The sequence below is a fragment of the Rhipicephalus sanguineus genome, chromosome 7 (assembly GCF_013339695.2).
Source record: "Rhipicephalus sanguineus isolate Rsan-2018 chromosome 7, BIME_Rsan_1.4, whole genome shotgun sequence".
NCBI lineage: Eukaryota > Metazoa > Arthropoda > Arachnida > Ixodida > Ixodidae > Rhipicephalus > Rhipicephalus sanguineus.
In genome coordinates, this window is record NC_051182.1 from 143,731,162 (window position 1) to 143,746,631 (window position 15,470).

The 15,470-nt window shown below is 47.4% G+C and overlaps 1 protein-coding gene across 2 annotated transcripts in view; it reads right to left on the reverse strand.

Moving 5' to 3' along the window:
- LOC119400136 (myosin heavy chain, non-muscle) overlaps positions 1-4,355 on the reverse strand; it is a 104,352-nt gene extending 99,997 nt beyond the window's left edge. For both annotated transcript variants that reach the window (XM_037667115.2, XM_037667114.2), the window contains exon 1: positions 3,713-4,355. In XM_037667115.2, the coding sequence (XP_037523043.1) occupies positions 3,713-4,069 (357 nt within the window). In that variant the 5' untranslated portion in view covers positions 4,070-4,355. The remainder of the gene's footprint in view (positions 1-3,712) is intronic.
- Between the last annotated feature and the right edge of the window lie 11,115 nt (positions 4,356-15,470).

Genomic DNA, 15,470 nt, shown 5'->3' on the forward strand with positions numbered 1-15,470 from the left:
CCTACGCCGATAAGCCTTCGTAATCATCCGCATCGATGCCGTCTTATCGGTCCCTCCTTTCCAATAATTTAGATATCGGCAAAAACTATGCATCGCGAAAAACGCCGCCTACACTGGTCCGAAAGTACCCCGTCCACTGCTCCTACGAAAGGTACAATGAAATTAATAAATAAAATAATTTTACGGACCACTCAATCACCGGGACCGACGTTTAATGAACGATAGTGTTAATTGGTGTTACGACCGCGGACAGCTAGCGCTGCTCAACGTTTACAACCGTTCAAAATCACGGTGCTCAGAACAACCGGTGGTCAATTTGAGCGAATAAGCGGACACCAAGGGATGGGAAACGAAAAAAACTTACAAGGTCCCTAAAGCATTTGTTTTAAGACGACTCGAATCTGTCTCTTTTTCAGTCGATTGCGTTTCTTCTCGGGCCGATCGTTAGTGAGGGCCAACCAACCAACCAACCAACCAACCAACCACTATAGCCCATGTTAGCATCAGTAGCCATTGCTCCTAGTACACGTATAAACACGGTATTCGAATTTGGTCAGAAGTATTCATCCTATTCCGGAACAGAATTTGGGTGGAAAGCATAGTCTTCAGAAACACACACACACACACACACACACACACACACACACACACACACACACACACACACACACACACACACACACACACACATTTTAATACAGGATAGCGCGGATTATTTGACACAGGACAGAGAAAGGATACTGCTGCAGAGGACACTCGCAAAAAAGCTTCCCTACATAAGTAGACAGCTGCGTTAGCCCGCGCAGACACACTGCCCGTTATAGTCACACAATCATAAGTACAGATTGCTGTGTCGAATCTGCGCTATCGAGTATTTAAGGTTATGAACCAACTAGACCAGCAACGAATTTTGTTGACACACACACAAACACACAATCGCGTCGAGTCGGCCGCAAAGTTGATTGACTCAAAAAACCGTCACGCTTTCATACTACGCCCCCCCCCCCCCCCCCCAAATTCCCCCCGTTTTCATTCTTGTCGCAGCGCCAACAACTAACACAGTTTTGCGCGCAGCTTGCAAACCGCCACATGTGGCGGACATCAGACCGAGAGAAGAGATCCGTTCAACTTTCCATGCCAACGGAGAGAGGCGCCGGTGAATGAATCATCGAGCTGCTTTTTTCTTTTTTTTTTTTACGTTTTATTTCTTTTAACGCGAGCCTATCCGACGAACACCGGCGTGGCGGTGTTATAAGGAAAGCCACGAATCAATGAACGCTATATTGCAGACGTCGGCTCTGTGAGCACACAATTATCCGCAATTATAACCTCCGACAAAAACAGAATGGCCTTTCTTTTTTAGTATTTTTTTTCCTTTGTTACTCCAAACGAGCTCGCTTCATCTGTTGGCGTCTACACTAGAAAGAAAGCTAGTTCAATCACACCAAGTAAAAAAAAAAAAAAGAAAACAGAGAAAAAGAAAAAGCTTTCAAGTTGGTCTAATGGTAGCGAAAGCATTGACATCACTGGCGTAATCAGGGGAGGGAGAGCTTATTTCAGCCCCTCGACTCCTTACGCCCGAGATTTTTGAATTTTACATGTGTATATATATACGAACACCTACAAACGCACACACGACCCCCCCCCCCCCCCCAACACACACACACCCACGAGAAAAATTTCTGACCACGCCCCTGATTGACATTGAACAAAATGGATGAGAAATGAAGGAAAACACTCCAAGATCGCACGCGTTTACTTATTATAAACTCGACAGAATACTATAGCCCGGGAGGGGAGTTGACACTTGATGCAAAGGCAGGATATCTTTTTTTCAATTCAAAAACAATAAATTTCGAGAGCGTGACCGTAAATGTGATCGATATCGAGGTTAATTATGATTGATCGTTATCGGCGAAATTAGCACATCCACATGATTACTACTCGCTCGACAAAAGCAAAAAAAAAAAGAAAAAAGGTAAGTAACTCAATCGTTAGATCGATAATGAATGAAGACGAAGTGACATGAATTTTAATAGCATTGTTTTAATGGCGTTTTTTTATGACTGCTGGTGCGTGAAAAATTGCACTGTAGATTTAACGTTTTTACAGAATTTAAGTACGTAGTAGATAATCAAAGTAACGTACGTCGCACAATACTTTCATGAATTTACGCAAAATGTATCGCACGGTGCACTACTGATCGCGATCGGGAGCAAATTCTCTGGACTGTGATTGGCTCCCTTCCGCAGCTTGCACGAAGAAGCCAAGCACGATCAGACCACGCCCGTGTGGCACCGGGATTTCATTGGTTATTGAGCGATTGCACTGTTTGTAAAGAGTCAATATGTAGTAGATAAAACCTAATTAAACCAACTGACAATGAAGCCAACGGAGGCGTAGGAGACATTTATTTGTAGTTTTTTAACTGTAGTATAGTACCTGCGATATAAATGTGAAGTGGGCGAAAAGACAACTTGCAGCCGGTAGGGACCGAACCTACAACCTTCGGATAACGCGTCCGATGCTAGAGTATCGTCCTACACTGGCACTGTACTGCGTTCATCGTGATTCATTCGTTCACGTCGTGTTATATTGCATTAAAACATTTTTCTCCCTAAACACAGGAACAGTGTCTTAAAAAACGAACAAAATAATAGCGGCGAGCCGTGCGACAAGTATTTAAAAGACCGTTAATCTTCATAAACGCACGGTGATCTTTTCGACAGAACGTACTACATTTCGTCGGCTCGGAAGAAAGCTTTCTTTTTTTTATTTTTATGAACGCGTTTTAGAGAAGAACGCGCCATCGTGAGCTGCGACCACAATAAAAAACGCTTTCGAAACGAGAAAAATAAAAATACAGAAGTACACTTTTTCTTTTAGAACTCGAACCACGCACAGCTCGCAATGTCGACCACGCGGCGAAAAAAAAAAAAAAAAAAAAGAAAGGTTCGCACGAAAAAGAATGCGCCGAAAGTTTAACAGCACGGGCGAGCGAACAGGAACGCCGAGAAATACAAAAACGAAAATAAAGAAAAAGATTATCGCTAGGCGCGCGTTCGTACGACTGCTAGCCGGACGGATGTGGCATGCAACTAGTGTCACCTCCGGCCCCGCAGCAAAACGCCGACACACAAATACAAAAAAAAAATACAGTTACCGACAAACGAAGCGAGCTGCAAATAAATGAAACGCCGGTACGCAGCCCGCCTACCTTACTGCACCCAACTTCTTGAACGACACAAAAACACACCGATCTGCGATAGGCCGTATGTAGAAGCAACTTCCAACTCCCGCACAAAAACACGATCGCGTTACGGCTACTAGTAGGTGTCTAAAACTACGCTTTTGACGGAATAGTTTAGCGGTGGACGCCGAAGTAGCAAGCGGCTGCACCACGGAACGAGGTAAGCCTAACGGCGGGAGCACAACTACGTGTGGTTGCAGGCAGGGGATCGGCAGGCGAATAGGTGTGGCGCTTCGCTCACCCCCCAACAAAAGAGGCGCTAGCATTCTTTTTTTTTTTTTTCCGGTGTGTAGTTGGGTTCGTTTCATTTTTCGTATTTACAAGGGCCGCGTAGGTCTAGCGAACGGTTTTTTGTTTTGTTTTTTCGCGTACCGTACAAGCTCGCGTTGGAGGTAGGTGTTTTATATGCACTAGCCGACGCTTGTTTCGGGGAGGGATTCGAACGAGACGTCAAAGACTCACGTATATGAGACCCGAATAGTAGCGGTCCTTGATGTTGTGCAGCACGGAGGCCTCGTTCAAGCACGTCAGCTCGGCCATGTCCTCAACCTTGTTGAACTTGGGCGGGTTCATCTTTTGAACGTCGTCCTTGCTGACGAGAAAGCGCTTGCCCGTCTCCAGGACTTCGACTTCGAGCTCGTCTCCGCGCTCGCCCTTGACGCTGGCGGCGACGAAGCCCTGCGACTCGTGCGGCACCCAGATCAGCTTCTTGGCCGTCCATTCTGCCTGCTTGGTCGGATCGTAAACGTCGCTCTTGTCGACGACCAGGTACTTCAACTCTGGACTGTTGAACGCGTCCAGTTCGGCGGGCTCCGCCATGTTGGCAGCGCTGGAGACCGGCTAAATAGCGAAAAAACAAAGCTGCCGTCTCTTCCCCCCCGCACTCTTACGGCGGCCGCGTTTTGTCGAGTAACGTTTCACCACAGCCAACCCGTCGACGACATGTAAATCCAGTAGGTGTAGGGGCGCCTCACAGGACCAACAAGCGCGCACACTTTGAAAAACTAGTGTCGGCGAAGGTTTTTCTTCAAAACCAACGTGACATGCCCCGGTAGCACGGCTGTCACACACCACAACCGCCGCTCACGCTCGCCCAGTCCTCGGGCCAACTCACAAACGCACGCACGCACGCCAGCGAGCGAACAAACAGACAAACCCACCTCCTCGAGGAAGGGTCACGTGACAAGTGCTCCCCACGTGACGCATTACACACACGTGTGGTTCTGCGGACCAATCGTGAAGCGCCGTTGGAGCCGACAGCGCTACACGCGGTGGCGCCGGTTGTCACGCCGGGAAAAAAAAACGCGGCTCTTGCAGGCAGGCTTGGCGGTTTCGTGGTGGTCGTGTCGCTGACTCACTGCTGTGTGAAAGCGGCGAGACACAACACCGCTGCAAGCATGCATGCATGCGAAAAAGAGCGAGCGTCACCTAATGCGCGTGCAACACTTTTGAATGTGTCAAGGAGATGCCTGTAACAAGCGTCGTCTTTGTTTTCGGCTCAACACATAAAAAGCGCGCGAAGTAGAGGAAGCTGAAATGGGCACCCCCTAGTGGGGGGGCTCTCTCCAGATCGCATAAGTGATGAAAGCGAGCAGTTTCTCGCTTGTGTAATAACCCGTTCTCTTCGAGGGCGTGTACCTCTTAACCGTTGTTTTCGTTTGACAGCGAGAAAGCAGCTCTGTGCTGCGAGACACCCGAGTGACAAATTACCGAAAGGAAAAACGGCTACCAATGGCTCAGAGGCCTTTCTCGTCGTTTGCCTCGGGGCGTCGTCTGCTGCTAACGGCCGTTTTTCTGTCGTCTGCTAGCACTCTGGGCTAGCAGACGACGTTCAAGTGTCACTGCTTCAAACGCGTGTTGCGCATAATTACGGCGCTTCTCCCCACCGCGTTGTTTCTTCATCTTCTTCCTCACCCGCCCCTCTACCTGGTCTTAATCACACGATTATAAATCCTCCCCGTGAGTCGCCTCCCCACTCCGGAATTCTTCGAAGGCGAACGGCGGTGTTTTCGGGCGATAAAAAAACCGGAACGGCGACGGTGACGTCAGACGGCTGACGCGGGCTGTACGTTTCTGTGTGTGGCGTCGCGCTCGCTCTTGTCTGTTACGTTCTTTTTCTAGCTTCTTCGTCTTCGTTTGCACCTTCCCGTTTCGACAAATGCAACAATAAAGAGGACGGCTAGCTGTTACAGGTGTCACGTGGCGCGTTGGAATGCTTCGACTGGCTCGGCGCGCGCTTTTTGCTGCTTTGCGGCGAAACCTCAGACCTCTCTCTGTAGTTTCCGCTGTACAAGCCCGCGGTTGTACAGGTCGCGGCGAAATCGCGCATTCCACGGCCGCTTGTGTATCCACACTAGACTGAGCAGCTCGCACAACTCTGAGACTCGTTCGGCGTGCGCGGTGTGGCTGGCCTCCGCTGACCGGCACGGGCTCTTATAGAAAAAGTAAAAACAACACGCAGAAAGAAAGAAACTAAATACGGCATTCTCCATTTTACTATTCCGTCCGCGCCGCAGCACATGCGGAACACGCAGCGATGACTACTTTCGCCGGCGCTTTCTTCTCGGATGCCAGAGGAATTCGTCGTCTGCTACGGAAAAAAGAATTTCCTCTGCTCGATCGCGGTTGCAGGCTACGTCACTACCTCGGTGTAACCTTGGTGACGATGACAGTATAAATGAACTATATAACCCAAAAGGGTGTGGTTCGCAATCTCAGTGGCTGCGATTCGTTCGTTATAACACTTACACCAAAGCGATAAATCAAAATTTTCATTAAGCCTCGATTAACAAACGAATAATTAGCGTGATGCTTATACACAGCAACTGAAGGTTTATTTTAGAAAAAAAAAATCTCTCTCCCTCTCTTGCCCAGAAGTCCTACGTTTAACAACTTTTTGAGGCGCTATCTGAAATGCCCCATATATGACGTATTTTTCTGGCGATATGTGAGCTCAAAATGAGTGAAGCGCAGCTTGCACCGCACAAGGCTAGTCACAGCAAAGCTGGTGGGCACCTAGCTAGCCCTGGCTTGGCTATAAGCCTTTTCTCTCTTTCTTTTTATTTCTATGTGGTCACCTAGCTTGTCTTGGCTTGGCTATAAGCCTTTTCTCTCCTTTTTTTTTTCGCTTTCTTTCTATGTCTTTCTCTCTCTCTCTCTCTACACCCGTTCTCCCCTCCCCCCCCCCTCACTTTCCTTTCACAGCCCCTTTCTATATTATACTTTAAAAGGCTATGCTGTGCTCTGCTATAGCGTGCCTGGATAGCCACGTGGTTGACATATACGACGCTCGACTTCGGATCGTGGGGACGCGGGTTCGAATCTCGCCTAGCCAAGAAATTTTTTGTCCCCTCAAAAATTTCTCTCTCTCTCTGTACTCGTTATCTTGTCCATCAAAGTTATTGCTTCCCACGCCGTACAAATAGGCGCACGTCTTCTGGGAGTGCGGCAGAAGAGCAAGGCGATGAAGAAGAGCGCGTTCATGATGAAGATCTATCTAGGACACACTGAGTTAAGTGCACCAAATGTACTTTCATTCGGGGCTTTGTCTCTTGGATACAGTGATGGGGGAAGATTGCCGATGCCCTGTAGGAATGAACTGCAATAAGGTACGCATTTGGGCTGGTTGGTTCATGATTAACTTTAGAAACACGCTATAAGACGGGACAAAGAAAGGACACAAACCACGGCGCTGACTAACAACCAAATGTGTTTAATTCTTCCAGTCTGCCTATATATACTCCGCCACAATCTCAAGGAAACAAAAGCACAGAAACAAAGAAAAATTGATTAGCCTGAGCAGAGGCTCAAAAATCTTCAATCGGACAGAAACGTCAACTCCTTCGGAAGGAGGGAGATCGAGGGGAGGCTGACACATGCTTCTCCGCCATTATAGGTATGATACGCTTCAGAAATGACACGCGCCCGTTCATCATGGTACTTCGACAGGAAAATGGAATCTTTAAAAGATGGCTGGCAACCACATTCATTACAGTGAAGCGCCGTGGTTTGTGTCCTTTCTTTGTCCCGTCTTTTAGCGCTGTTTCTAAAGTTAGCCCTGTAGGAGTTTCTTAAAGGTTCACAGAAATTTAGGCTATAGAATCAATCTTTCCTCTTGTTTTTATACTTTTCAAAATTTCTTTATTCTTTCTTATTCAACTTCTCCGCTTCATCGTTTATATGATTTTCTACTTCTATTCTTAATTTTTTTTTTCATTTTACTTCTTTCCTCTTAAATAGAAAAAAAAATCTACGCTTTACTTTAACAATTAGATTTTAAAAACTATCCGGTTCTTGGCCGATCCCCAGCGTGGGTGTGTGGCAAAGTTATAGGATCTACTCTACTCTACTACTCTACGGCAAACCTCGACCATAAAAGATATATGCTGTAAAAGTCTTTTTTTTTTGTTCTTTAATTTAAAAAAATTAATGATTAGAACCAGATGGTGGAGAGTTCCGGCCATGACACAGCAACGCGCTGTGTACCTTTCCCATGGATCTTTGCGTACCGAGTGTGACTGTCACAAAACGAATTAATTAAAGCAAGCGTCGTACACTACGAGCGCTGTAGACAGTCAGCGGCCCTTTGACTAATGCACTTGGGGAGTCAAGTCGGAAGGAAAGATACTGTCATCTGCAAGTGACATTATTACGTGAGTTTCTGCAGCCGCGACTGTCTCTGATCAGAGAAAGCAACATAAAGATAACTTAATGCTTGTGGTGAGGTTGACTAAAAAATGCTGCTTTTAGAGGAGCAGTTGATCTGAGCTTGCCACTGAGGAGGGTGGAGGGGGGGGGGGGGTTAAAGGTATACTGACGCAAAAATTTTGGTTTGGCGTTTCTTTGCTGAGTATATGTTGCTGGAGCCCAATTAGTCATAACACGACACATCACTTGCAGCAGTGCGCGACAGATCAATACAATCCGTTTATTTCCGACCTCTCTAAGTTTCGGCTAGCGAGAGTTCCGAGAATGACAAGCCAACAGTAGACTGAATAGAGTTATAGTGCCTAGAATATACTCTACTCTAGGTACTGCTGTAGTACAGTTGTGATGCGTGATTGCGGCGTTGGGCTTTGCAGTGGCGCTCACGGCGTCTTCGACCTACATCACATTTTTTAAAGAATGTTTTCGAAAACATTGTATTTTTTTTTTGCATTTACAGTTCTAATACGTACATGAAAATATAAGCGCTGCGCCCAAAACACCAGTCTTTCTTTCAGCGCCAAAGACTTTCATACTATAACCGCTACTTCAGCTGTTGCACCGGTTTCGGTACGGAAACAGTCCTAACAATATTTGAGGTTTAACGTCCCAAAACCGCGATATGATTTTTTTAATTGCTTTTTTTATTGGTGATTTAAATTCTCCAGGTGAATTTATTTCAGAAAAAAACGTTGCCGTAATTATTGTAGGGTGACCATAAAGTGACAAAAAATATGTTACACACACATGGCTTATTCATGAGATAAATTAAAAAAAAAAAGCCTATATACGCTGTTAAAAAATTATGCGTTGCAATAAACGTCTCTGCAATTCACAGACGTACAAATATAAGTGCATGAAGTGACGTCAAGTGGAAACACGGGGGGGGGGGGGGGGGCGAGAGAGAATAAAACATTTATTTCTAACGAGTTGAGTCTCTAGTGGTTGGACCTCCTAGTCCGGAAGACCATTGGCTCTTGCCGCCGTCCGGGCTCGGTCGACCAGGGCTTGTTGCTGCCCTGGGTCAGAAGAGAAAAACCACTTTTGATATAATCAGCATCGGCTCGTTGCGCTCGCTTTTGAGAAGTCGCTCACTCACCAACACCCGAGTCTTCACACGTAAGTAGCGACTCGTATGACGGGCTGACATTTACTGAATCTGATTCTGATTCGGAATTCGAGCGGCGATTCGGATGAATCGCCGCTAGACTCACTCGCGGCAGAAAAACCAGCGGGAACTTCCACAGCGCAAGCAAACTGCGCGGGTGGACGCAATGAAGAAAACTGCAGTTGTCAGCGCGTCCGGAAAGCAATAACAAGCCTGGAACCTATAATAAACATTCGTCTTATCGTCAACGAGACGGAAGTGGTTTTTGCGAGTCCCCGAAACAGGAAACGCCACCACAGCGGCATCGTTTGTACAAGTGAGCGCATGCACGGAAACAGGCGTCATCGCGTACCGGGGACCAATAAACGAGAAAGTAACGAATCGTTCACCTTTTGAAAGATTCTAAACCGGAAAGCCGTCAGTTTTGCGGGCGCGACAAGTGGGAATTCCGAAGGACGAAACCGAAACTAGCCTGCGCACCGCTGTAGTGAAGCATAACAAAAGAGACATCGGCGGCGCGGCGCAAGAAAAAAACTTTCAGGTATTCCCGCAGTGTGGCGGCACATGCCAAGCCAGATAAATTATCGAAAAAGGCGCGCGTTTTAAACATGCAGGCGATGACGTAGTACATGTATGTTTTTGACCCCGTCTTGTAGCTGTTAGCGGATGAAGTACATATTAGAGCACTGCACGGGCCGGATTTTACGGCCCGGGCCCGGCCCGGGCCCGCTTTATGAAGCCCAGCCCGGACCCGTGGTTCCAAGCTCGGGCCCGGCCTGGGCCCGGGCGTACATTACCGAACCCAGCCCGAGCCCGGCCCGGGCCCGGGCGTACTTGACCGCACGCAGCCCGAGCCCGGCCTGGGCCCGGGCGTTCATTACTAAACTAATCCAGGGCGCGCTTGTTCATGACCAGACCCGACTCGGGCCCGCTAGAGGATATTAGTTGTTGATGATGATCATTAATGATGCCGTGCGCTTTGTAGCGGGCGATCGGACGGAAAATCCGGTGTGTACATGCATCGAAATGTTGCTTTGCCAGCGGTGGTAGCTCAGCGGGTAGTCTGTTTCGCTGTTAAGTCCTAGGACGCGGGTGCGAAATGGTGCACGTTAGAGAACTCAAGGTGGTCGAAATTAATCCTGTGCCACTACGGCGTGCCTCGTAATCATATCGTGGTTTTGGCACGTAATACCAAGGAATATAAATAAAATGTACCGTCTGCGTCAACCTAGAATAGTGCTGTGATATATATATATATATATATATATATATATATATATATATATATATATATATATATATATATATATATATATATATATATATATATATATATATATATATATATACGTCATCTGGCGTGTTCATAAGGAAACCCACCACGATGTACTTGTTACTTTGACAAAGTCTGGTCCAGCAGACGCAACGTTACTGAAAATATACAGTGCCAATCTATATCTATACTGGTGAAAAAAAAATAGCAGTTCAACTGTTTTTCTATTTTTATTGCTAAGCTTTACTAAGAGCCAGCTCTTTGCACGTGTCACTTCAGCTTGGCACAGTATACCATGCCATGCATAACGTTCGCGTGTGCTCGAAGGCCCGACTTACCGAGTCCGGCCCGGCCCAGGCCCGCGGCTTCAAGCCCGGGCCCGGCCCGGGCCCGTGCAGTGCTCTAGTACATATACACCAGTGACCACGGAAGCGAGAGGCGAAATTGCTGTCTGCGCCGTCTAGTCGCGAGTCGTCTGTTGTAGAGAGCATTGCTTTGACGGAGCAGCTTTCTATCGAGAGCATTACTCTGACGCAATTTGTCAGAGAAATGCATAGAGTTCATAGGCGTGCGCAGGGTACCCCATCAGGGGGGGGGGGCAAAGGTTTATCGCAGCGCCCCCCACCTTACTAAGTCAATGTATGGGGCAGACTTTGCGCCCCCTCCCACTCTTATGTGACTAGAAGGGTCAATGTACGGGGCAGCTTTTGCGCCCCCCTCTTAGGTGATTAGGGGTGGCGCCCCCCTGCCCCCCCCTGTGTACACGCCTATGATAGAGTTAATATACTGACTCATACTGAGTCCGTATATTAACTCGCGGCGCCCCCCTTCCCAATTATGTCAATGTATGGCGCTTACATTGCGCCCCCCCCCCCGAGTCGCAGCGCCCCCCTCCCTGTTATGTCAATGTATGGGGCTGACTTTGCGCCCACCCCCTCTTAGGTGAATAGGGGGGGCGGCCGCCCTCCCCCCCTGACTCCCCCCCCTGTGCGCACGCCTATGCAACTATCACCACCTAGCGGGTGCAGCGCTCGATCACGTCAGCACACAGTCGCAGAAGTTCGCAGAAAGTCGCAGAAGTTCGCTAAGAAATGCTTCGCATTTAAAAAAGAGAAAACAAGGCATCCCGCCCAGCTTCGCACTTCCTTCAGGCTCGGCACAAATAGGACGAAACTGCCTTATTTTTTTTTTCCTGGCTTCAGTAGTGAAACTGCCTCACACCCAATGCAGGGAGCAGGCGGAGCGGTGGGAGAATTTTCCCATTACATTTCCGGTCGTGTGCAAGAGTGCGGGAATGGGATATGCCCCGAGCTGCAAGAGTCGGAGCGTCGATGCCCGAGCTCTCTGTTGACATTAGTGTGCGGCGGCGGGTACACTCGCCTCCTCAGATAAAAGTTGTTCGTTAATTCAGACGTCAAACACTTGCACGCTTTGCTCAGACTTTGCCAGCTTAGACCGCATTTTCCATGCAATGTGCCGGCCGACGCGGCGGTGGGGGAGAGGGAATGGTGGCTGTCCGACGCTATGAAAGGTCACCATTCCGGTTTTCCCACCGCCGTGTCGGACGTCGCATCGCATGGAAAATCGTACCGTCTGTCTCGGCCTTAAGTGGGATGCTGCGCTACGCAGTCCGACGGGCCCACGATGTAGCGGAGAGGCAAGGCCTATCTGTCCCGACGTCGGAGTGGCACGCTACGTGCTCTATATAGTTCATGCCCCGATGGACCCGAATAAAGTCTTTTCCCAATCAATTCCATTACTTTCCTCTACTGTGCCATATTCCTAGACTCTATGGTGAATATATCGATTAGAATATCTTGTCTGCTCTGTAGTGTATCATTCCTAGATTCTATAGTTAATTATTCTATGGATTTCAATACATTGCTTTCTCAGGCTTATTCAGCAATTCATTTGCCTGGTTTCTGTGTCTAACACCCATTGCGGGGAATGGCCAAGGAATCGGCGCTTAATGTAAATGTAAACGTTAAGGCATTGAGGAAGGGAAACGAGACAAATTCATATTTTTAAAAATTCATGAAGGTATTATTTGTCTTAAGGTAAATATAAATAACAGGAGCCCTTGCTCTATCGAGGAAACTGGGGCAAGCGAGGCTTGGTGTGGGTGTGCCCAACGGGTACTTTCTTTCTTCTTTCTTTCTTTCTTTCTTTCTTTCTTTCTTTCTTTCTTTCTTTCTTTCTTTCTTTCTTTCTTTCTTTCTTTCTTTCTTTCTTTCTTTCTTTCTTTCTTTCTGTTTATTTGTACTGTATAAGCGCAGTTATTTGTAGCGAACTAGCATACCCAGTAGTCTTGCCATTCTAACACATAATATAACTTGAAGAAAATTAGTTTATTGAGAGCAATTTGAGTTTCATACAGCAAAAGCGCGTTAATTCGAATTTCATGGGGCCGGGAACAACGTGCGAATTAACAAAATTCCAAATTATTGGAAACGTCAAGAAAACAATATAGTGTGTATTAAATCAATGTATTTCCATTTCCGTGATGAGTACGTAAATCCAGTACTGATTTTGCATAAGAGTGGCGTAAAAGCCGAGATTTTTGGGGCTGAAGAAATCAGGTCCTTTTTTTTTTTCTTTCCCCAGGAAAAGAAGCGGGGGACATGGAAGGGGATTCAGGCGCGGGATATCGCCCGGCTAAAAAGTCTATAGTTGCTCATCCAGCATGGTGTAGACTGAGCAGATCAACAAATATCGCTTCTAGAAGTTTTTAGTGTGGCTCTGTATCGGCTGGCCACCTAAACTGAGCCGTTCGTCTGGTTGAGATGCGTATAATTAACGTCTGCAACCTAGGCATCGGAACTTCAATCTCAAGTTAACTCGACCTGCCTGAGATCGTCTCCAAGTACAAGCCTCCCGGAAACACCAGCGTTGCAACTACACGCCGACATCGCAGTCTGTGACTTCTCGCATCTCATCTTCGGGGACTCAACGCGTCCGGTCATCTCACGTATGCCTTCATCTGTCTGTGTTTCCTCACTTTCTCATCTGTAGCTACTACCGCTGTTAACCTAGATGCACTGCTTGTGTTAAGTTCTTTTATTGTTTGTTAAACCTGTATACTCCCTTGTAAGCTGCTCGATCGATTTTATAGGCGGTTGTTAGTTTGTTTTAAGTGTTGTACTAGATTCCTTGTGCTGCCATACCACTAGATTAAAAGCTTTTTTTTTTTTTCCACACTCGTCTCTGATCTCTTCGCTCCTATTCCCGTCACCGACTTCGCGCTGGCGACGCTATAGAGTGGCAGCTTGTAACACTTACCGATAATGAACTGTTTCGTTTTTCGCTAGGCTAGCGTTGTCGTTGTCTTCAGTACAACTTTACCTTGAATATAAAGAACACTAGATGCCTGTAGTAGTACCCCATCGTCGCCGAGTATAGCAATTTCGACTGCGAGGACGTGGGAGACCGGGACGATTTGAAAAGCTCTCAGCCGGTGGGCGAAGTGGGACCCAAGTTGGTCAAGAAAAAAGAAATAGACAAAAGGCCAGGGATGATATCAATGACGGATCGAGAAGAAACAGACTGCACAACTTGTCATCCCAAGCAGTGTACGCAAGGCCCCAGGTGTTATTATAATACCAAGCAGAAGGATGCGTAGGAACTGTTACTGACGGGTCAAGCAACGCGTGTACTCTGCGCGTAACGTCTCCGAACGAACTAAACAACTCGTGGCATGCTGCAAGTAGAGAGGGAGAGAGGGAGAAGTTGTGCTCTCGGCACCGATACTATGGTTCCACATTACCTTTGACGGAGCTATCATAGCCGCCTGAGCCTAGCAGCTACCAAGACAATAACATGGCTGTTGGTCAGGAATTGCTTCCAATACTGTCGGTTCGCGCCGAGGCCGTGATCAACACAAGCCCAGTCACAAGATATATATTTTCTCCATAAACTCATTATTCTATCTGGAGCATCCAGAGACGTTACAGTGAGTCCTTTGTGGCCATGTCTGAACGGTTATGTAAACTGAATACCAGAAACGAATGAATGTGATTTGCACCACTTAAGAAGCGTTGGACAAGCATTTGGACTGATCGATTCACGACGTGAGTACAAACAGAGCAAAGGATCTGGCAACAGAAATGTGCGATCTTTCACTTACCGGCGAAATATTCAATAACTGCTGGGTTTTACATGCTGAGCACATGATACAATTTTGAGATACGCGTTGATAAGGTAAGGACTACGGATTAATTTTGACGCGTGCTCCACATGAACATGCGCCTTGCCTTTGACTCTCCTGGATATGCGGTCGGCCTAACTGGGAGTAGAACAGCTGTCCGCGAGCTTAGACGTGAAGCTTCAACGGAAAGCAACCACCAAATTCTTATGCATTGGCACATGCATCGCCCTATGCATTTCGGAAACTTCTCTCTCATGATCGTGTACACAGGGTTGTCACGCCACTTCTCTAGTCGTGCACAATCTACAAGCACTGCAGATCTACTACGTGACTGGCTGCCCTGCTGCATTCAAGAGCGCTCACCAGAGAGCAGAGATACACATTCACCATACCAATCCCCGGAAGAGTGGACTAATCCACAGGTTATTAAGACTCGGAGTCGCCTCCCACTGACTGCGAATTTGCAAGAGAGGCAGGCATTATCACATTAAGTCTCGTTTCTTTCGCCCCCTTCCCAACTTTCGCGCCTCCAGCAGTTTGCCTCCATCGAAATGCCACCGCCGCGGCCCACATCGAACCCGTGTCTTTCGGGTCAGCAGCCGAGCACAGTAACCACCGAGCCTCCGCGGCGACTGCACCTGGCTTGTCCAACCAAGCTTGTTCTTTCAAGCTGGTAAAGCCTTGGGTAAAGCACAGCTTGCGTCGGCGAAACCTAAGCAAGAAACGGTGCCGCTTCTGTGAACCTCGGCAAATCTTCCACACTAGACACCTGGGAAGAAAGCTCTCACGAAGCTACCAGCCGATCTCTGGTCGAAACGTCAGAATAAATGTTGTTGCTCACAACAACAGATGAAGCAGTGCACCAAGGACACCATAACGCACACATCACATCATCATAACGTACAACAAGAGATTAGTTGCAGTCCAGCGCTTGTGTTTGCGTCTTTTATGTGTGCGTTATTATGTTATTTATGTGCTGGTTCATCAAATA